This window comes from Setaria viridis, chromosome 7 (assembly GCF_005286985.2).
Source record: "Setaria viridis chromosome 7, Setaria_viridis_v4.0, whole genome shotgun sequence".
Lineage (NCBI taxonomy): Eukaryota > Viridiplantae > Streptophyta > Magnoliopsida > Poales > Poaceae > Setaria > Setaria viridis.
Window position 1 is genome coordinate 34,697,963 of NC_048269.2, and position 20,486 is coordinate 34,718,448.

Here is a 20,486-nt window from a genome sequence, read left to right on the forward strand (position 1 = left end):
AACCGTTCAACTGCCTTGCTGCTGTCAGCTGGAGTAATATAACTTCTCTCCAATTGCATAACATTATCTCGTCAGCTGGTTCTATTGTAGGTCAGAAACACAAAGGCCTGTTTTGTCAACTTGTGTCCGCTGCATTTGCAGAACCTCATTGAGTCATTGTCAACACCTAGTCTAACAAGAAAAAAGAAATTCCTCTATCTGTTGCTGAAACATACAGGTATATATGATTGAACCGAGCGGAATACTAGTCTGCGTCTTTCCCTTTCCTAGCAATACAAATTTGTGTTTGCCGACAGGATTAGAATGTGGACTGTACATCATTGTGCACGAATGCCACACTATCTGATCTTTCCTGAGAAGGAACTGGAATAAGAATTGGTTTGGATTTGTGATGGTTGTTGAGAGCTGTCTACTGGTTTCAGGGATCCTCCTTTCCTTGTTTTCAGATGAGTGCCTCATTTCTGCTTTAACAATTATTCAGCATGGGCACATCTATTTTATTTTTTTCATCCCCTTGGACCTATAAAAAAGAAGTAAAGTCAACAGACCATGCACATATATTTTTACTGCTTCTGGGATCAAGTTCCTGGTACTGCCGGCATTCCCAGTTACCGAAGTAGATTACTCCATGATTGACAAAGTTACCATCTTAATATATTTCAATTTAGCCTCTCTCTTTTTTAAGTCGTATTTCACATGCTCACTTGTCAGATCAGACTGGCTAATAACCCATGGACCAATGGTCCATGCGTTAATTTCAAACAGGCTAGTCCCATAAGTTTTGGCTAATAACCTAGCAAAGTCTATCAGTTATTTAATAACGCAGCGATCTGTCAAGATGGGAGCGAATTTATGATATTTTGGTTCCACTTCCATGTGACAGCGACACATTTTGTGGTTTAGTTTTGTGAGATTCAGAGATACTGCGGCACCTTAACTGTCGAATCATCTCGCCTCCCACGATAGCGAGACCACATACCACCTCATTGAAGAAAACATGGAGACACATGCCAAGAGACAAGGTAGCAAGCCTTTGCTTGGTTTCTAATTCTCCACCTTGCTTTCTCTGACAGCATTGTTTAACCATTTCCTAATCCTCTATCATTGGAAGGCGTAACCTTTTGTGGATTGCAGGTATATGGTGCCAAGGTCCCCGTTGCATTCGGCCGGATTTGCGATCTTGCTGGGAGTTAGTAGTTGGCAGCGACATCTTCGTCGTCGATGGGTGCCCGTCTCTTTTGCTAATCAAACTGCGCTGCGGGCATTGGAGCAGAACATTATATTAGGTGATGCATGAATGCATGATCCACTGATCAGGCCCGCACTTCTGCCATCATTGATCTGCCGTCCTGTCGAGCCGACACTTCGCCCCTGCTGTTGTTACCTGTCGCTCTAGCTACTTTTGCTTGCTTGCTTGCTTGCTTGCTGAAACTTGTGTGGATCTATGCTTCACTCAACAGAGGAAAATAGTCTTTCAGAAAATGGGATTTGAGCTTACATTTATCAACATTCAGAAGATTAGCGGGCAAGACTGGCAGCGGTTTTTCTTTTTCGGCGATGGCGAAGTGGTCTGTGGTCTCACTCCGACACTGCCATCATGTGAGCCGAGCCGTGGAGAGGAGGCGGACAAGGCCGCTGGTGGTACTCTATCGGTCATCAGAGGCAGCACACAGACACAGCATTCCCTTGGTTTGTTTGGCAGCCTACTCGTCGAAACATGCGTTTCGTGCTGCCCATGCGGCCTGAACGACCCCCCGGATGGCCTGCTTCCATCTGGCCCCGCCGCACAGGGGATCAAATGATGACTCGAGCTCCAAAGCTTTGCAGCAAGCAGCCAAACGGAAGAATATCCCGTCACCCCTGACAACCAAAAACGCGCACTCGCAACTAAGGTTGTCAAGATCTGGCCATCTCGGTAGGATTGGATAGCAGAATCGTGGTTCTAACAAGTTTATTTTATTCGCAAAAGACTTTTTTTTAAAAAGAATGCATATAATTTATTGTAAACTTATAATAGATTGTAAAAATATTTAAATGGAACTCAATTATTTTAAAATGTCTCCTATATTAATAATTGCATCACTTAACAATCGTAACATGTGATGAGTAAAAACAGGGCAGGTTAAATTGACAGAACTCAAATTCCCTTGTTTTCCCTCATCTAACCTAATTAGCTTGTTCAAACAATATATATTTAAAAAAGAGGGAGTATATATTACTCTGTCCAATCACAAATATAAGTTATTTGGAACAATGCTGCAGTTTACCAGGTTAAGCTTTGAGTACTAATTTTATACAAAACTATTATTTTAAGTATAAATAATTGCTAACTAATTTTATGACAGTCAAAGTTCAAATGGTTTGGCTTAAAACCACAACCTAAGATATTATGTTGGTGATTGGGTGACTACCTAATTTAGAGTTTGCTTTTTTTATCAGAATCTTATATAACATTTTACAAAATCCTATGGGATTATTAGAACTTTCGCTTTGGAACATGATACTATGAAATTAAGATATAAAATGAGCTCAGAATCCTGATAAAACTCGGAACATTATTGTAGCAATGAAATAAAATATTTTAGTTTTGTTTTTATTTTTATTAATCATAGATGGATGGCTTCAAACGGATTGATTTTAATCCAATTGACATATTTGACTTATATAATTTTGTCAATTGATAAATAGATAGTCCTTTAATACAACGTTAGCTCGGAATCCTGTCAAAGCTCCTCTCAAAATCCTTTTTAATGCAATTTTATGTTTGAATGAATGCTTCGTCTCAAAATCCTTTTTAATGCAATTTTATGTTTGAATGAATGCTTCCTCTCAAAATCATAGCCGGCGTGAACTGAAAAGGGCGCATCATGAGCAAACAGAGAGACATACAGACTGTAAATTTCTCTTTCACGTCCACAGCCTTTAAAGCGTGCTGGGCAAAGCGGACGGCTCTCGTGCTCCCTCGTTTCAGATCCGACGGCCAGCACGGTCTCTGCTAGCCTTAAAGCGGAAGCATCCTCGCGCCCCCCGCTCCGGCAGTTACCAGTCGGCTGCTCTGCTCTGCTCTTGCTGTGGCGTGCCGCCCGCCTCCCTCGCCGTCGGGTCCGCCCCCCGCGCCCACCATTCATAACCCCCTCAGTCCCCACCTCCCACACCACCCTCACCTCACCTCACCTCACCTCACGCATTGCACGCCGCGCCGCAGATCGGGAGCGCGCCCCTCTCCCCCTCCAATGGTGAGCGCGTCCAGCCTGCTGCTCCCCTCCTCCGTGCGGGACCTCGCCTCCTGCGTCTCCGACGGCGCCGTCCGCGTCGCCTGCACAACGCCGGCCTCCACGCTCGTCGCCTCCGTCGGCGCCGCGGGCTCCTCCTCCCCGGCCACCATCTCCGTCACCGCCACCTACCACGCCTGCACCTCCCCGCCGCTCCTCCTCCGCCTCACCTGGGCCCATTCCCCCGTCGGGCCTCCGACGCTCTCCTTCGCCGGGCCCACCGCCTCCTCCCCCGCCGTCCCCCTCCGCCGCCGCAAGGGCACCCGCTCCCTCCCCTCCTCCTCCGACGACCACCACCACCCCCCGCTCGCCCTCTTCTGGGACCTCACCGCCGCCAAGTATGCCTCCGACTCGTCTCCGGAGCCGGTCTCCGGGTTCTACTTCGTCGCCGTCGCCAACGCGGAGGTCGTGCTCGCGGTCGGCGACCTCGCCGCCGAGTTCGTGAAGACCAAGTTCGAGGGCCAGATCCCCAAGGCCCGCTTCCTCCCCGTCGCCCGCGCGGACCGCGTCGTGGCGGCGCCCAACGCAATGCACGCCGCGCGGGTCCGCTTCGCGGAGGGCGCGCCGGAGCACGAGGTCACCGTCGGCTGCACCACCACCTCCGGGGGCGGCGGCGAGGAGCTCTGGGTCAGCGTCGACGGCAAGCGCACCGTGCACGCGCGCAGGCTGCGCTGGAACTTCCGGGGCAACCAGACGGTCTTCGTCGACGGCGCGCCCGTCGACGTCCTGTGGGACCTCCACGGCTGGTGGTTCCGGGACCCGCCCGGGAGCGCCGTCGTGATGCTGCGCGCGAGGAGCGCGCTCGAGAGCAGGCTCTGGCTCGAGGAGGAGGCCGCCGCGCCGGGCTTCGCGCTCGTCGTGCAGGCGTTGAGGGCCCCGCCTTGATGGCCAATTCTTCAGGTCAATGCTGCTGCTCACCATGCTTTGCTTCCCCTGGTTTCTTGTCTGTTGACTTGGAAAAATTTGATGGAATTTAGTAAATCCAACCAAACCAAGATGGGAATGGTTGTGCTTACAGTTTAGGCTTATAGATTCTAGTGTGCCAAATGAACGAGTTTGGGAAGATACCATGAAAATGTGGTATACATACAGAGAGGAGAGGAGAGATTGCTGTGTCGGGATCATCTTCTTCTTTCTTTTGCTTTTTCCTGTTTTCCAGATAATCTTAGCTGTGTGCTCGTACAGTTAACAAAGGATTATACTAGAAAATATTAGAATGTGTTTGGTTTGGTGCTGCATTTCTGTTGTGTGCAAAATGTCAGGTGGTGTACAAAAGCTTGCAAATTTCTGCTTGTTGGACGCTTTGCATCAACGTTTACCTCCATTGCTTCTGGTCTTGACTGTTCTGACGCAATGCTGCAATAACAGTGCTACAAATGAAATGATTCTGGGACAATTTCATGGTGGTAGAGCGGCACTGTGTGCGCCTATAACATGCACTGCATGGATATCTTCATAGATTCCTGCACGCTGCCATCAAATATATCGCACGACCATTCTTTAAGACACACTTGTGCTCCAATTTGGTTCTCAAGTACTGATTCCTGCGATCAACCACATGTTTTGCAGCCATTGTATCATTGCATTTGTCTTTCGCCCTGCCTATGTCGATAATTGCTGCTCTTTGGTCCTTGTAATTTCAACAGCTATATAGCGATGTCCATGTCCCTGTCCTAATTTATCGCCACATGACTGTCTCTGTTTGCAAAGTCTGACGAGGGCGTAAATGTAACGATGCACTTGGTGTTGGTCCCAAGCTGTGCCGGCATGCAACACAAGTGAAGGAGTACGGATTATTGCTTCTCCTTCCCAGATTCTACTCTCGTGAGAGCTTCACTTTCCTGCTGCCTCTCACGAGAGAATAGATTCTGCATTTTTTTTTGGGGGTTTTGTTTCTCTCTGCAGTTTATCTGATACTCCAAGCCAAATTGGCAAATTGGATAGCAGCCGAAAGAGACTGATGATGGTGTCACCCATCATGTGAGCATCATCATATCTGATACTCTATTTTGCCAAGCAACCATGTTGCCACGCTAGGACGAAATTCTCTGTTCTTTGTTTGTGTCTTGTTCTCCTTTTCATTTCCCTTATTTTTGTTTCTTAGTAAACCTACTAGTACAACAGCGTGCAACTATGCATGCCTAAACATACGTACATCTGATTATGCTGCAGTATCTTTTTCATGTGTCTGGATTTTAGTTAGACCTTGTCAAGGAATTGGTACAAGAGGTTCATGCTCCATATGACGGTTCTCGGCACGGCAGCCATGGAATCTGGCCAACTTCATCGTGGTTTGTGAGCTGTATTGCCTTGATTTGGTGTTGGAGTTTGACAAATGCAGTGTTGCTTTCAAGTTATGCAATGCATATAGACTGATGAATGGTGATGCACTGATCCGGCTTGTAGATGACAAGTGTGATGAGCTGATGCTGGCAGTTCTCTTGCTAGCAGGCCTATCATTGATTCTTCACTGCAGCACGTCTGGAAAACTCGATTATAGTAGTGAGCAACCTGGGAGCTATGTTCGATAAGGTTTAGACTTGCAAGTCTGGTGAACCTCCCCGTTTATATGGGTTTGATGGTGACTATTTGTGATACTTCAGAAACTGAAAGCGAGAGCTCAGTCTTTCATTTGATCATTCTATGCGCATTCGTGCTCTGGTCAATTCCAATTCTAGAAGTAGCTACTCTTACTGGCTGCACAAGTCTATCGTCGCAAGAATGGTTCAATGGGAGAGTCGCTGAACAACAACTATTAAATCGTCACGCCCATGATAACAGCTGCAAATATTTTTTTTTCCGAAATCAGCTGCAAATATTGTGTGCCCTCTAATTGTCTCGATCGTGTCAGCGAGCTATGCGATTGCTCCTGAATTTCATGAATGACGATCATGAAAGTATACCTCGCAGGTACGGTGGCCATTATGTAATTAGGAAGATGAGGGCTATGCTATCATCTCATCTCACAGAAGAAAGAAATTATGTTGCGAAAGTACACATCACGTTGCCGAGCCCATCGTGGCCCAAAAAGAAGCTGTTGGTGATCGTGGCTGAAGGAGCCATTTCCCGCCATCCTTGTTGCAGAGAGAAACATTAATCCTCAAATTTCCCAAAATAAAAACGGAGGAAGAGAGGACAATGGACTCTAGATGCCTTGACGAAAAGAAAGCACTGACGTAATAATAGCATGTGCACGATTTGCTAAGTAACTACCGTTTAAGCAGGACCGAGTAACTAGAAACGATTAGGAATTGATCAATCCTTCACAAACTCCGAAAAGAGGGGGAAATTACAGTGATAGGAGCTGTTACCAGAAAGATCACCTATATTTGTTCCAAAGATCAACACCAAATTTCTTGACGAGACTGTAGCATGTCCGTTTCAGCATTTCTTGCCATCCTTGTGTATGAAAGACGATGATTGCCAGGATTGTTTACTTAAACAGCATTTGAGCCCCCTGCTATATGAAATCTCAACGATTTGCTAAGTGTATGTGAGTTTGTGAGAGTTTAATCTGCAGCTGTCCGTCCTTTATGCTTACTGCCTCCGTCCACAAATATAAGGGATTCTATATGCACTTGGAATCCCTTATATTTGTGGATCCATGCTAAGTTTTCCATCATTTCCCAAAAGGAGTAAGCAAGGAAAGAGAGGACGAGGAAGATAAGCACCGCTCCTGTAATCCAGTTCGGTCCTTCAGATGGAGTTTAAATGACAGCATGAATGCCTTCACAGGAATGCACTGACTGGTTACTGTTACCAATGTACACTGTACTACCCGACTTTATCATGGCCACACCTGCTCCAGCAAAAGTTTGAGCAGGAGCCACGAGGCAGTAATAAAACTCGATTAGGATCCGTCAATCCATCATAAACGCCGAAAAGAGAGAAATTACAAGTGAATTGTACAGGTACCTGCTACCAGAAAGATCACTGAAATTTATTCCAATAGGAATCAAGCAACCAATAGGGACTTGAACTGGGTGATATTTGCCTTACAGGCACAGCTACACTACATGTACTAGCCCGGAGGGATATATAGCAGAACAAGCAGTGATAAGCAGCCTTAGTACATTACCGCTGCAAACAGACGACGAGATCTGCTGCTACCTGAAAAGTCACCGTACAATGGCCGACAGAGGCTCATGCCTGTGGCGGTGGCTTGGCGATGACGACGGGGAAGTCGATGACGACCACCTTCTCGAGTGCGGCCATGAACGTGGCGGCGAACGCGGCGTGCTTCTCGTGGGCCATGTAGGCGGTGAGGTCGTCGGCGGAGGCGAAGGTGAGCGAGAAGACGTGTGTGAAGCCCTGCGTCAGCATCTCCTGGTTCAGCACGTCCTTCCCCCTGCAACAACAGTTTCAATGTTCATTCATCCATTCATGGAGGCCATGAACGCATTGCAATCGGCAGTAAGCATGTGATGAATCGTGATCCTGGACATGGCAATTATTCAGTAAAGCACTATGTGCAGCCTCTGAAAGTCTGAAGAAGTTGGGGCAGACACTTATGTGCTGAATGACTGATAAAAAGTTTGCTTCTAGTACGTACGTGTTACTACTACTTGAGCATGCAGTGCAGTGTAAGCTTCACGAAAGGAAAACAGAAAGGTGAAGGCAAAGGCAGCTCCATCATGGGATGAGTGTACCACTCGAAGGATTTGACCATGTCCATCTGGGCGGCAAGGTCGGCCATGCCTTTGAGGATGTCCTCCACCACGACGCCCTCCTTGAACTTCACCAGGCACAGGTGCTTCACCTCCGCCATGGCACTCCCTCGCTCCTCTTCCAGTGAGTGGCTTTGCAGAACGAGAGGTGTGGATGGATCATGGCGCCAAGATGCCGCCCAATTTAAGTGCGCTGGGGCACCGACAGGGATCACTGTAAAGCTTATTACCCCCACTGGACTGAATCATTGCGGCACAGTAAACACGACGCACTATTGCGTTCGGCCCAGAGCAGAAGGCAAAATGAAAACCATCACCGCTGCCTCAGCTGCTGGTTTGAGAGCACGCTGACGCGGTTAGATCTGGGGTGACTCATCATTTTGATTGGACCGACCGACATGGGCGTACGACGCTGCGTGGGCAGCCATATGCATCCTGCTCCTGCTCCTGCTCCTGCTCTCCTCTCTCTGCTCTCTGCCGCTTGAGGTCCATCCAAGATTGGGTTTGCTTTCATCAGAGATTTCATAGTCATAGGGATCTGATCTTCTGGCCTTTGGATCGGGATTGTTCAGAACACTGTGCTGGTAATAATGCACCAGTATGGAATGTTGATCGTGCTCCATCAGCTCAGCTAATCTTTCAGGTTCAGAGATCAGTTCGGCGTCATCGTACTTGACAGAAACAGAACGTTGGGTTCAGACCACATGGTGCTACAGCAGACGTATGAATACAACTGTGATGTCTGACTGAGCATTCCCAGTTATATGCTGACAAGATGGCAACTGGTCCTCATACTGTTCAGGACATGCATACCTGAGTGAGACAGCTGCATCAGCAGTTAACCTCCAGTATCCCCAGAGAAGCTTGTTCATTTCAAATGGTTTTCTCAGTTTAACCTCCAGTACAGAAAGCATGCCAATGCCAAATGCTCTCATCAGTCATCACATGGGACTAATCAGGATTTACTTCGTCCTATCTGTTCATGGCAACAACAGGTAGTATGCCTGAAGGGGGGGAAAATGTGCTCTCTCTCTCTCTTTTTTCTCCAACAAGAAAAAAACCTGAATGATTTCTCATATATACAACAAACCCCTCAAAGCTAACCTACAACAGCCATCCGCCAGTGCAGATGCTTCACATTTTACAGGACCACCTTCGCCCTGCAGTTCTGCAGAAAACGGGAGACGCCAAAGCAGCTGCTATTTGCAGGGCCCTAGCTGGGTAGATCTGTCCACCTGCTTTCTTACTGTTTGGCTGTTATTCTCAGGCGTGGGGTTAACTTCAGACAACGGCATGTTGTTAGCCCCATCCACTGATGGGTCAGATGCCACCTGATTCTCCTGGTCGGGCTCATGTCTAGGAGCCTCTGATACCCTGGATGAATGTCCAGCGCTGACAAACAGGCAGCGGCATGGATCTGATCTTGACGATTCAGGAGAGCTTGGAGGGCTAATCACTATGCTGTGTAGAGGAGGTGTGGTGTGGTCGCTATCGGTATCAGGGTTATCAAGCAACGAGATTCTACAGACTGGGCAGGTTGAGTTCTGCTCCAGCCACAAATCTATACAGGCCATGTGGAAATCATGGCCGCAGTAAGGAAGGGTGCGTAGCACATCTTTCTCTTCATACTCCGCAAGACAGATGATGCACCTGCCAAAAATGATGAAGCAGTTCAGTGGCTGTGTTTAGTGCCTTCAAAGATGCTTTTGCTAAAGAATATCAACAAAACAGAAATGGCAATCAGAATATCAGCACAGTTAACAACAATGTGCCACCATTTTCACTTGGATGCAAGAAAAGGATGCTAGGCATAGTTACTACTATTGTTTCAGAAAAGAAATGCTATATGCCTCAAGACTGAAACTGTTTTCCCTCCATGCTTGATAATCGGTGCCAAAAGGCTACCTCCTAATAGGGTGGTGCATCCTGATTGTTCAGTAACATTAAGCAAGCACAGACTTGCAAAGGGAACGATGGAAAATGTAAGAAAACACCTAATTTAGTAAAATCTTAGGCAATACGTTGACATTAACTAATGGCAAGTAAGATTAACCGTGATTTCTCCTTAAGTTTGTTTCACTTCCATATGATGAGAGAACCCAGTAGAATTTGTGTTAGCTTATATACCGTCTACTGCCTAATCAACTTTCCACATTCAACAACCACAAACAGAACATTTCACATTCCCAGTCCCACGGCCCAAAATAGTATAAGTATGCTCGACAAACATAACGGTGGTATTAGACAAACATAGCAGTGATCCCCACAAGCACCCAACTAAGCACTGATAGTGACGCCAGCATCTGCCAAAACACCTACAAGCCACTGATTGCGGGGCATCTGGGGGGGCGACCCATCTACGAGTGCCCTCGCAACTACAAGCCCCTTGTTGGCTGTTGCAGCACGCCGATCCCCAACCATCAAAAAATCCTACCAGCTAAAACGTGCGCGATCGGGCATGACAGTTCCGTTCAAACTGCAAGTTCCTAATGACGAACTCGCCCACCGTCCGCCATCGGCAAGTAACCAATTCCACCCAATGCGAACTCAAGTGGACCGCACGCGAAAGCAGGACGGTAGATTCGAAGCTTACATTGCACGCGACGCTACAGTATCGAGAGGTGGCGAACGGGCACAGATTGGAATCGCGGATTGCCAACCCAGAGCACCGGAGGCGACGGATCGCGATCGGCGCAGGGAAACGGACCCGGAAAAGGCGCTAGTAGTACTTACTGGGAATCGGCTTCGGAGGAATCGTCGGAGGCGCCCGAGCCGCGCGGGGTGGCGGCGAAGGCGCGGGTGGGGAAGGCCGCGACGGCGGCGGGATCGAGGCCCCCACCGGCGCCGCTCCCCACGGAGTGGCGAGCGACGTGGACGGGGTAGGAGTAGTGGGAGACGGCGTACTGCGGGAGGTCCGGGGCGCGGCGGGAGCGGCGGGCCCGGCGGCGGCGGATGAGCGCGCAGGCGAGGCGGGAGCAGACGAAGACGATGAAGATGACGCTGCAGCAGAAGCCCGCGAGCGGGAGCGCCATGCTCGACGACATGGCGGAGCCCATCGCGGCAGCCTCCGCCCCACGCCTCGCCTCAGCGCCCCGGGGCGGCCCCTCCCTCCCTCTAGTATCAATCAGTAGTGTGGTGGTGGTCTGGTGGGCTGTGCCGATGCGATGCGCACTCGACGGCCACTCTGGTAGCCTTTCGCCTTTGCGTTTGCCGTTTTCAGTGGCCTGCTTCTGCTCGGGACGCCTCGTTGCCCATGCCTTGCTTTGTGGCGGTGCGTCCTGGCGTGGCGTGGTGGATTTCTAGCTTCCTCCTCCGGCTGCAGAGCAGGCTCCAACCTCCAACGGACGGCACGCACAGTACTAGTGGACGAACGCGCAAGCACATATACTAGATACATGGTGGCGTATGGCTTTCCCACTAGGCGTTTCATCGGACAGGAAAAATGACGCAATGTGCATGCATTTCAGCATTTGTCAACTTTAGATTCGCAAGGAATGTCTCTGTAACGTGCACGTTGCTTGGTAGAATGTCAGCTACTGTAGGTTTCTAAAAGAGAGTCAAGGATAAGGAAAATGTTAGGGAAAAGGAGGAAAAGCACTTTGGAAAAAAAAGGGATAAATGTTCCGATAGGATAAGGCCAGAGCCAGAAGAGCAAAGCAACAAAAAGGAAGAAAAACTATAAAAAAACCACCGATGGAGATGCGGGGTATCGATCCCCGTACCTCTCGCATGCTAAGCGAGCGCTCTACCATCTGAGCTACATCCCCGGATGAAATTTCAGTCTTCATTGTTCTATAAGACAGTTATATGTTGGGTTGCATTGTCCCATAGTTGGAATTCGGCCCACATGGCCTTGCTTTTTATCTGGAAGGAACCGTTTGTTGGGCCTCCCGCTGCTGGGCCATTCTTAGCAGCACTCGCGCTCAAGCTCGATGCTGCAACGTGCAACCATGTACTGTAGACCATCGCAAGATTTGCAGTGTCGCCCGTTGTTCTCTTGTAGACAGAGCACATGCAGTTTAGCAACGGTGCAACGGAAGATTTTCTTTTTTTTACCGTGAAACCCTCCAAAGACATGCATGTAGCGTGGAGCATTCGATAACGCTGCCAGCAAAGAGCCGCCGCATCACGTTCGTTTTGTCCCTCAGAGCTGAGTGGGGCCATGCTTTTGTCCTGCCTGAACCCTGGTCCTCTCTAAGCCCTACACATGGGGCCGTCGAGGAATCGAAGGCGCCTCTCCGAAAGAATCTTGTGCAGAGCGCAATCTGAATACATGTCATACAAAGGCCCGGCACATCGATCCCCTTCCGATTCAGATTAACCGACATCAGAGAAAAAGATTGGTAGTAGCCATCCCATCCAGTGAGAAAAGAAAATAGGCTGGTGGTGCCACTGGAAGTCTGGAACTGGGAGAAGACGAGAAGAAGCGAAGCAGGTGGCGCCTCACAGCTTCATCCTGACCGCTGGAGAGGGAACAAAACAGAGCGTTTGCAGGCGGCCCACCTACACGCTTGTGTTGGGACAAATCCCGTCAAGTTAGCCTCGCAGTGGGGCCGTAGGCCCATCTCTGATAAAAATTGGGCTCGTCGCCGTCGTCGTCTCGCCGGCAGTGCAAGGTCAGTGCAATGCTAGCCAGGAAGTAGCGCGGCTATAATCTCCATTGCTACCGTATATCGTGTGTGGCTCCAAGCACAAACTTCCAGCATGGAATTAATACTACCGCCGTTAGGCTCGATTATTTGATGCGACGCCGACCTGAGAGTTGATGCACATCACGAGATAAAATCGAAACAGCTGGTTTGTTGACAGGAAAGCAACGGAAAGGGTGCGTCAAGCCAGCTGCACGGCAAATCATGCTTTCCCAGCCGTAAGTTATTATATTATGCTAAGCATTTCTATAGCCACTGCTACATTAGGTCAAAGTCAGTAATTTAAGGAAAAGCAAGGGCAATTTGGCACCAAACTTGAGTTACAATCTAATCACATCTACTCCATCCATCGTAAAATATAAAGCATCTTAGAAATTTTAGGACAGATTACCTATAGCTATTGGTAATACAAGATAAGTTTTTCAGTTAACAAGGAAAATATTTGGTAAATTTTTAATTGAGTTGACCAAGTATTTGTAAAAATTCCTAGAACGTCTTATATTTGAGGGTAAATTTTGAACCTTTACGTACCTAAATATGAATATTTCAAGACGGAGGGAGTACTCGCGACAGCAATCAGGGGTAGAATGTTCCGTGCATCCGTCGAATGGAAACAAAGATCTCTCGCTCCGGAGAACAGGGCCTGCATGTTCCCCGGAACTCCAAGCGCGTAGTAGACAAAAAAATATATAAAAACGAAATATACGGGTCTCACGGAATCCCGGCCCGGCCCATCACCATCCCAATCACCGTCCGTCCCAGCCGTTCACCTCCCTCGTGTCCCCTTCAAATTAAAATCCCCATCGCCACCACCTCCGTTCTCTGCTCTTCTTCGTCTCCTCCTCGGCTCCCCTGCCCTGTCCTCCGCAGCCAAGCCCAACTCCATCCCAGCAGCAAGTCCCAATGCCTCCCGACAGCGACGCCACCGCGGACCTCGCGGCCGACGAGCTGCAGAGCCTCAGCTTCGGCTCCTCCTCGCGCTCCCGCTCCGCCTCCACGGTCTCCACCGCTACCGCCTCCTGCTCCACCTCCTCCTCAGGTCCGCTCCACCTCCCGCTCCCGCCGCGTTCCACAACCCCCTCCGCCGCCGCCGCCTCCACGCAAATAATCCCGCGCCTCGGGTCCGTCGCCCTCTCCGACATCCGCTTCCTGCGGCGGCTCGGCGCGGGGGACATTGGCAGCGTCTACCTCGCCGAGGTCAGGGCGAAGGAGAAGCCAACCGGCGGAACCAGCGCGGTCGTGCTGGTGGCCGCGAAGGTGATGGACCGGAAGGAGCTGGAGGGGCGGAACAAGGAGGGCCGCGCGCGCACGGAGCGCGAGATCCTCGAGACCGTGGACCACCCGTTCCTGCCACGGCTCTACGGCGTCGCCGAGGGGGACCGCTGGTCCTGCCTCCTCACCGAGTTCTGCCCAGGCGGCGACCTCCACGTCCTCCGCCAGCGCCAGCCGCACCGACGCTTCTCCGAGGCCGCAGTCAGGTACGGTACTTGCGATCGATCCCCTCGTTACCGTGCTGATTTACATCTTCGATCATGATGAATCGTTGCCGTGTATGTAGCGTGCCTCGATTTTTTTACGGGTTTTTCATGTTCATCAAGGGCCATTTTGGGGGCTAAAATGTTGGCCCGATTCATCTTGATCCGTAGGTAAGCTAGTGATTCTAGGCTTTTTGGAGAAAAATCTGGCAGGTTTTCCTGCAGTTTTGATTTGATTGCTGCGGCGCTCTGTTTGTTTCCTTTGGTCTTTCCTTGTGCCCTTATGGTACTTGTTTTTGTTTCCTTTTGTGTTTGTAGTGTAGTTTAAGGATCTAGTGGATGCAGTCGGCCCCGTGTGTCTTCGGTTGGGCATGCATCCGCCTGGTTCTTTGTACAGGTTCCTCTGAATGCGTTTGATCATGAAAAAACACAGCGCTGCACAACGTCAGATTATTGCTCCGCTCTTGTTGGATGCATCCTTTAACGACAACGATAGAATCATAGAAATAGGTTGCATAGAAAACAAAGGAAATGTGCGAGTGTGATGCGAAATAGTACGATGAAGAAAAATATTTTGGTTGGAGACTAAATCAGGAAACACTTGCCCACCGCGATCCTGTTTTATCATCTGAACTTCTGAACCAAAACATAAAGGTAGAATAGGTAGAGACGTTAGTCAGTATGGGCATGTTTGGTTGGGTGGCTATCCCCCACCAGGCTAGCCTAATGCAGGATGTATGTGTTTGGTTAGCTGGTTAGAGGATTTAGCCAGTCCAATTTAAGCCAAAAGGTACCCATAGCTAGGCTCAATTAGTACGTTCGAATCGGGCGTTTCAGCGAAGTCAGGCCGTGGCCAGCTAGGTCCCACCTTGTGCCGGTCTCGCCCTTCGCCTCCCGTCACCGCTTCATCTCGTCACCATAGACTCTGCAGCTTGCAGAGCCTTGGGTATCGTCAGTCGCCATGCTATGGACGACGACGACGACAACTGGGACTGCGGGGCCACCACGGGGAGGGTGGAGGCGCCGCGGCGGTGTTGGGCGGCTGGAGTTCGCTGAGGAGCTCAGGGACGACCACCAGGACCGCGGGGCCACCGCGGGGAGGGTGGCGGCGTTCGCGGAGGCAGCGGCGTTGGGTGGCTGGAGTTCGCTGAGGAGCTCAGGGAGGTGCGCGGGAGCTCGTGGACGGGGAGCATGATCAGGCGCTGTCGCCGCGCTGGAGAAGGCGCTCCACTTGCTTTGGCTCGGCCACGACGAGAATATTATCGATAGAATTGGATCAGGGAGAGAAGAATGGACGAGACAATTGTAGCGCTCCCGATTAGAATTGGCTAGCTTTAGGATTGGCTAGCTTATTGGAAGAAATGAAGGGAGAGAGACGCCAAGTCGCTGACTTGAGATGAACTCGCTGGGCAGGAGCAAGAAAACATGTGGTGGAGACTGGAGACTGAAGAGAAAAGGTAGCGAAACATGTGGTGGAGAGAAAACAACAGAGCAAGAAACGTGTGGTGGTGTGCCTGACTTGCCTTCAATAGAACCAAATAATAAAATAGATACAAGCTTCAATGAGCAGTGAGTACAAGCTAAAACTAAAAATAAAATCATGTAAAAATCGCTTAAGTAAATTAAATAATAAAATGGAAAGATGAATGATAATGGAGTGAGAAAGTGGTGACCTTCGTAAACTCACCCACCCATATAAGAGGTGATCATATAAATACAAGCCATACAACCAAACATGATCTTCAATAACTAGGCTAAGTTAAATCAGCGAACCCGGAGTCGATTTCTCCAACCATACGGGCTAAGTCAGGTTGGCAGGGCATTTCTAACAGCTCCTTCACTGGCTTCACCCGAAGCTGCACCAAACGGAAAAAAACAAAAACAGCTCCGTGCGTGAAGCACCCCGGCGCCGGCCTCGGTTTTGTACTGCGGGGGCGGAGCCAAAAATACTGGCTCCGCCGGCTCCTCCCGCAGGCCCGCACTCCAACGTACAGAAGTGCCCCCAAAGTTCGCATGTAATTAAAAAAAAATTGCCACCGCAATCTCCCTCGATCCCCGTTCCTGTACCGCTACCGGAGAGGGCGCCTACACCTGGCCTCGTTCCTGTCGCTGAGCATGGACCGTGTTCTATATAGACCCGATTAATTTTATCGATCAATCCTTTTTCATTTCACATGAAAACCACACATAAATTGTGAAAATGTAAAACTCATAAAACCAAGTCAAATAGCTAGACCCTCCTTCCATTCATCCAAGGCAGGTGAAGCTGTTCTGCCAAACCTTTTTTTAAAACGGCTCCAGAAGCCGCTTCACAAAAAAACTAGAACCGGAGCTAGCTATTTTAGGAAGAGCCAAAGTCCTACCAAACTAACCCTACCTCTAGCTTTGGCTAACTCCTACTAGGCTGGATCTAGATTACGCAACCAAACACAACTTGACATGATGGATCGGAGCTCACTGTCGCAGCACAGTTTCTTGCTTTTGGGCCATGCATATTATACTGTGACTGTCATCAACACGAACACCACACAGGCGCACGCGGTAACAGTAACACAGGCCCACCCCCGCCGTATGTGATCTCCAGTGTTTACGTCTGCTGAGCCCTCAAGTCAAAGCCTGTCCATGTTACCAAGTATGGAAGTAAAAGCTGTGCTTGGCATATGCGCTTGCTAAGCTCCTTTCCAGGCGTCGTCTCGTGCGTATCTCCAAGTGATCCCGGCTTGGGTCCCGGGCTCACCTTCTCTTACTGTACAGTGTACTGTATGCGCGGATGGTGACTTTATTCACTTCTCGAACGGATTTTTACGGGCCAGTGGTTGGAACAGTGGCGGTGGTTTTTATTTCGGTTGGTGCTGCTACGGTCGCTTAATCCATTGAGGCATCATGTGGATACGATTCGTCTAGTCAAGGCCTCGATGCTAGTACATGCATGGGTCCTCCTACCAGAGTACCTCAATAAGCCTGGCTTCACGGATCAACCGCGAAATATAGTTAGTTACACACTTTTGGGCGCTAGTACTTTCATATCTTTTTTTTTGTTAAAAAAGAGATACTTTTGGCGCCACTTAATCTAGTCTATTTCAGCTCATTATTTAAGAGGTTCACGTCGCACGGCTCAAAAAAAACAAAATCCAAGCACGTACTCCTCCGCAATTTGAAAAGTCAAAACGATTTGCAATTTGAAACGGATACAATTTGCAATTTGGAACTTTCTCCGTTCCAAATTGTATAGTGGATATCTAGAGGTATAATAATATCTATAAATCTAGAAAAATCAAAAAGATTTGCAATTTGGAACGTATGGAGTACTAACCAACCGTAGGGTTGTGAATTGCGATGGTACACGCTGCGGGTTCACCAGCTGCCGGCGACCAACCACGACATCGAGGATAGCCATCAATCGGAGCATCGTGGCACTGGAACATGGTACGGCCGAGCTGAGACGACAGGCACGAGCGGCGCCCGTGTGCTGCGGCGCTGGAACCGTTCCAGGAACATGACACCATGTTCGCCATCAGTATAGATGTCAAGCAGTCTTTGATGTAGATGCTGCTCTGCATTGGTCAAGGAGGCCTTTTATTAACCCCTCCATGTGATGCGGAAGAATGACAGCTCTGAAACGCATACATCTACACAGCCTACGACCGGTCTCGGTTGAAATCATCTTAGCTATAGCTAGGGCATTTCTTGTAAGGATTAATCTAATCTAACCCCGAGGCAAGGATTAACAATTGCATGCACACATGCATGGGAGAACTTCTTGAGCTCTTCTCACTTGGATTGTAGTCTAGTAAACCCAAGGAAGGGATTAAAATTAAAATTGCCATGCACACATGGGGTTGCATTCCTTTGCAGCGTTAAACTATATCGGTCCAGGCTCCCCAGCGTGCAACTCCCTGCAGCCACCACCATGATGCGCTAATTCGAGCAGCACTGATGCCTTTTCCGCCGTCTGCTACCTGTGACATCTGTTTCTCTGCTGCACTGGAGCAGAACACAGTGGCGCCCAACATGCCGGCCCTTGATTCAGAAACAGTACAGGTTACTGACCTTGTCGTTAGTGGTTGCACACCAGCACAGGTGTGGCTGTGGCCCTGCCCGTGCGCTGTGGCTGGCCTCTTTGGCTCTTTTGGCTACAGACATGTGAGCATGCACACGCACGCTTTTTCAGCATGCAGTTGCAGTTGCAGTTGCCATGAACACGTGCAGCTTTGCTAGTTCTATCGACTATCAATGCCTACCAATATTTGGTGTGGCCGTGTGGATGCTGATGCACTTGATCCAAGCTCGATGCCAAAGTTTGCAATGATATTTTGGCCTAGACTTTGACGCATTTGATAATGTTCGCATTGCTGAAGATTAATTTTTATACCAAACTTAAAGAGTGGCGGCAATCTGTCAAATGATTACTGATGGGGAAATCAGAAAAATGACAGATTTGATTATGCATGATGGCACTGCTAAATGATGATTTTGAGCGCGAATTAAGAGGGACTAATTAATGGTGCCACTGTCACAGGTTCTACGCGGCAGAGGTGGTTGCCGCGCTGGAGTACATCCACATGGTGGACATAGTGTACCGCGACCTCAAGCCCGAGAACGTCCTCGTCCGCGCCGACGGCCACATCATGCTCACCGATTTCGACCTCTCCCTCAAGTGCGACCCCACCGCGCCCACACCGGCGCACGTCATCTCCGACCCGCTCTCCCTCGCCGGCCGCTCCACCGCGGCGTCCACATCCTGCACCATCTCCTCCTGCATCGTCCCCACCGTGTCCTGCTTCCAGCTCTTCCCTGGCCGAGGCCGCAGCCGCCGGCGCCGGCGCTGGCGTACCAAGAAGCCGTCGTCGTCAAACTGTGGCGGAAACAGCAGCTTCCCCTCCGGCGGCAGCAGTGGGCTCGACCTGGAGTTCGTGGCCGAGCCGGTGGAGCTGCGGTCCATGTCGTTCGTCGGCACGCACGAGTACCTGGCGCCGGAGATCGTGTCCGGGGAAGGCCACGGCAGCTCCGTGGACTGGTGGACGCTGGGCGTCTTCATCTTTGAGCTGCTCTACGGGGTGACGCCGTTCAAGGGCTACGACAACGAGATGACGCTGGCCAACATTGTGGCGCGCGCGCTCGAGTTCCCCAAGGAGCCCTCGGTGTCGTCGGCCGCCAAGGACCTCGTCACCGCGCTGCTCGCCAAGGACCCCGCCCGGCGGCTCGGCGCCACGGTCGGGGCCGCGGCGATCAAGCGCCACCCGTTCTTCAACGGCGTCAACTGGGCGCTGCTCCGGTGCGCCACGCCACCGTACGTGCCGCCGCCGTTCAGCTTGGGGAACATCAAGGCTGCTGCTGGTAGCGGTGGAGGAGGGAACAACGCCAACGATGACGACATGTCGGACGACGACAGTTGTCCAGGCACGCCAGTGGAGTACTACTAGACAAGCCAAGGAGAAGCGTCCATGTCCACCTGCGTTGAAAAGACGATGCCATCGCCGGGACCCGATCAGGAAGCTCTTGCCCGAGTCCGGCTGCGAGCCGGCGCGGGCACGTGGTGGGGGAATGGACCACGGCGCATGGCGCGAGCACGAGGCAGCCGGGGCCGGGGAACACTGCGCTGTCGCCTCAAGTGGTTGCCGGCTGCCTGTTTCCGAGAACTCTCGCGCCATGGCAAGCAGGCGACACTGCGCACGCTGTATGAATAACTTAATACCGTTCTTGTTGCAATTAGCACTAGCGTATGTCATAACCTGGCTTCCATTGTGCCATTGCCAGGTTGGTTGCATTGGTTGGTGCCTGTCTCTGGAAAATGTGTAACTGGAGCTAATGTATACGGGGGTGTTGCTTGGAACGCAGGAACTTGACAGGAAATCCTTGTGAAATCTCGTGTTCCAAGCAGGACCTTTGGAATTGTATTATGTTCTTGAGTTAATTTTTCACTTGCATTCTATGTCATCGCTAATTACTTGCTGTAGATGGTGGGGGAGGGCAGGCACGGCTAACCGGGCTTTGGGCGGCAACCGGGGGACACGCGACGCGGAGACGATGATGGGAGCAGCAGTGGCCTCGTGCGCCTCGCGTTGTATGATCACATCACCCACCCGGTTCACGGCTGGACGCCTACTTCTGGAGGCGATGGGCGTAAAAGAGGGAGGAGGGAATGTACGCTCCAAAGCGGTAAAGACGCTGCTGCGCACAGAGAAAGTTACTACACCACCATACCAGCTGGACTGTATAGAAAGGCAAAGCCAGTGGTAAAAGGAGTAAAGGCCTAAAGGATACACAAACTGCAGTTGCAATGATCGTTCTGTAGGACGTGCCATCAAATGCTTGCCAGTCTACCGCTGACGCAGAATGAAATGCGGCAAACCCAAAGAAGATGCTGCTGCTGCTTCACTTCACCGGATGAGAACACTGTGTGTTTGCATCTTCCATGTCCAA

General features: G+C 50.2%; 4 protein-coding genes and 1 non-coding gene across 6 annotated transcripts; 2 read left to right on the top strand and 3 right to left on the bottom strand.

Moving 5' to 3' along the window:
• Positions 1-2,847: 2,847 nt before the first annotated feature.
• On the top strand, positions 2,848-5,922 carry LOC117864306 (uncharacterized). Its single transcript, XM_034748355.2, has 2 exons — positions 2,848-4,172; positions 5,472-5,922. The coding sequence occupies exon 1, from the start codon at positions 3,234-3,236 to the stop codon at positions 4,155-4,157; it is 924 nt and encodes a 307-aa protein (XP_034604246.1). The 5' UTR covers positions 2,848-3,233; the 3' UTR covers positions 4,158-4,172; positions 5,472-5,922.
• Positions 5,923-7,122: 1,200 nt separating this feature from the next.
• On the bottom strand, positions 7,123-8,616 carry LOC117864308 (stress-response A/B barrel domain-containing protein At5g22580). Its single transcript, XM_034748358.2, has 2 exons — positions 7,922-8,616; positions 7,123-7,620 (listed from the first exon to the last, which is right to left on the bottom strand). Exons 1-2 carry the CDS (start codon positions 8,038-8,040, stop codon positions 7,416-7,418), a joined length of 324 nt encoding a protein of 107 aa, XP_034604249.1. The 5' UTR covers positions 8,041-8,616; the 3' UTR covers positions 7,123-7,415.
• A 154-nt stretch (positions 8,617-8,770) lies between these two features.
• Positions 8,771-11,334, bottom strand: LOC117864307 (uncharacterized). The gene is made up of 2 exons (XM_034748356.2): positions 10,673-11,334; positions 8,771-9,589 (listed from the first exon to the last, which is right to left on the bottom strand). The coding sequence occupies exons 1-2, from the start codon at positions 10,993-10,995 to the stop codon at positions 9,139-9,141; spliced, it is 774 nt and encodes a 257-aa protein (XP_034604247.1). The 5' UTR covers positions 10,996-11,334; the 3' UTR covers positions 8,771-9,138.
• A 299-nt stretch (positions 11,335-11,633) lies between these two features.
• Positions 11,634-11,706, bottom strand: TRNAA-AGC (transfer RNA alanine (anticodon AGC)). The gene has a single exon. It is a non-coding gene; the product is annotated as a tRNA-Ala (tRNA).
• A 1,477-nt stretch (positions 11,707-13,183) lies between these two features.
• LOC117862440 (serine/threonine-protein kinase AGC1-5) lies at positions 13,184-19,990 on the top strand. Of its 2 annotated transcripts, XR_004641990.2 has the most exons (3): positions 13,184-14,066; positions 18,583-19,740; positions 19,821-19,990. XR_004641990.2 is itself a non-coding variant. In XM_034745921.2 (2 exons), the coding sequence occupies exons 1-2, from the start codon at positions 13,492-13,494 to the stop codon at positions 19,484-19,486; spliced, it is 1,479 nt and encodes a 492-aa protein (XP_034601812.1). In that variant the 5' UTR covers positions 13,184-13,491; the 3' UTR covers positions 19,487-19,990. The 2 variants fall into 2 exon arrangements, 1 of the variants encoding a protein (XP_034601812.1); XM_034745921.2 differs by having other exon boundaries at positions 18,583-19,990.
• The last annotated feature ends 496 nt before the right edge of the window (positions 19,991-20,486 follow it).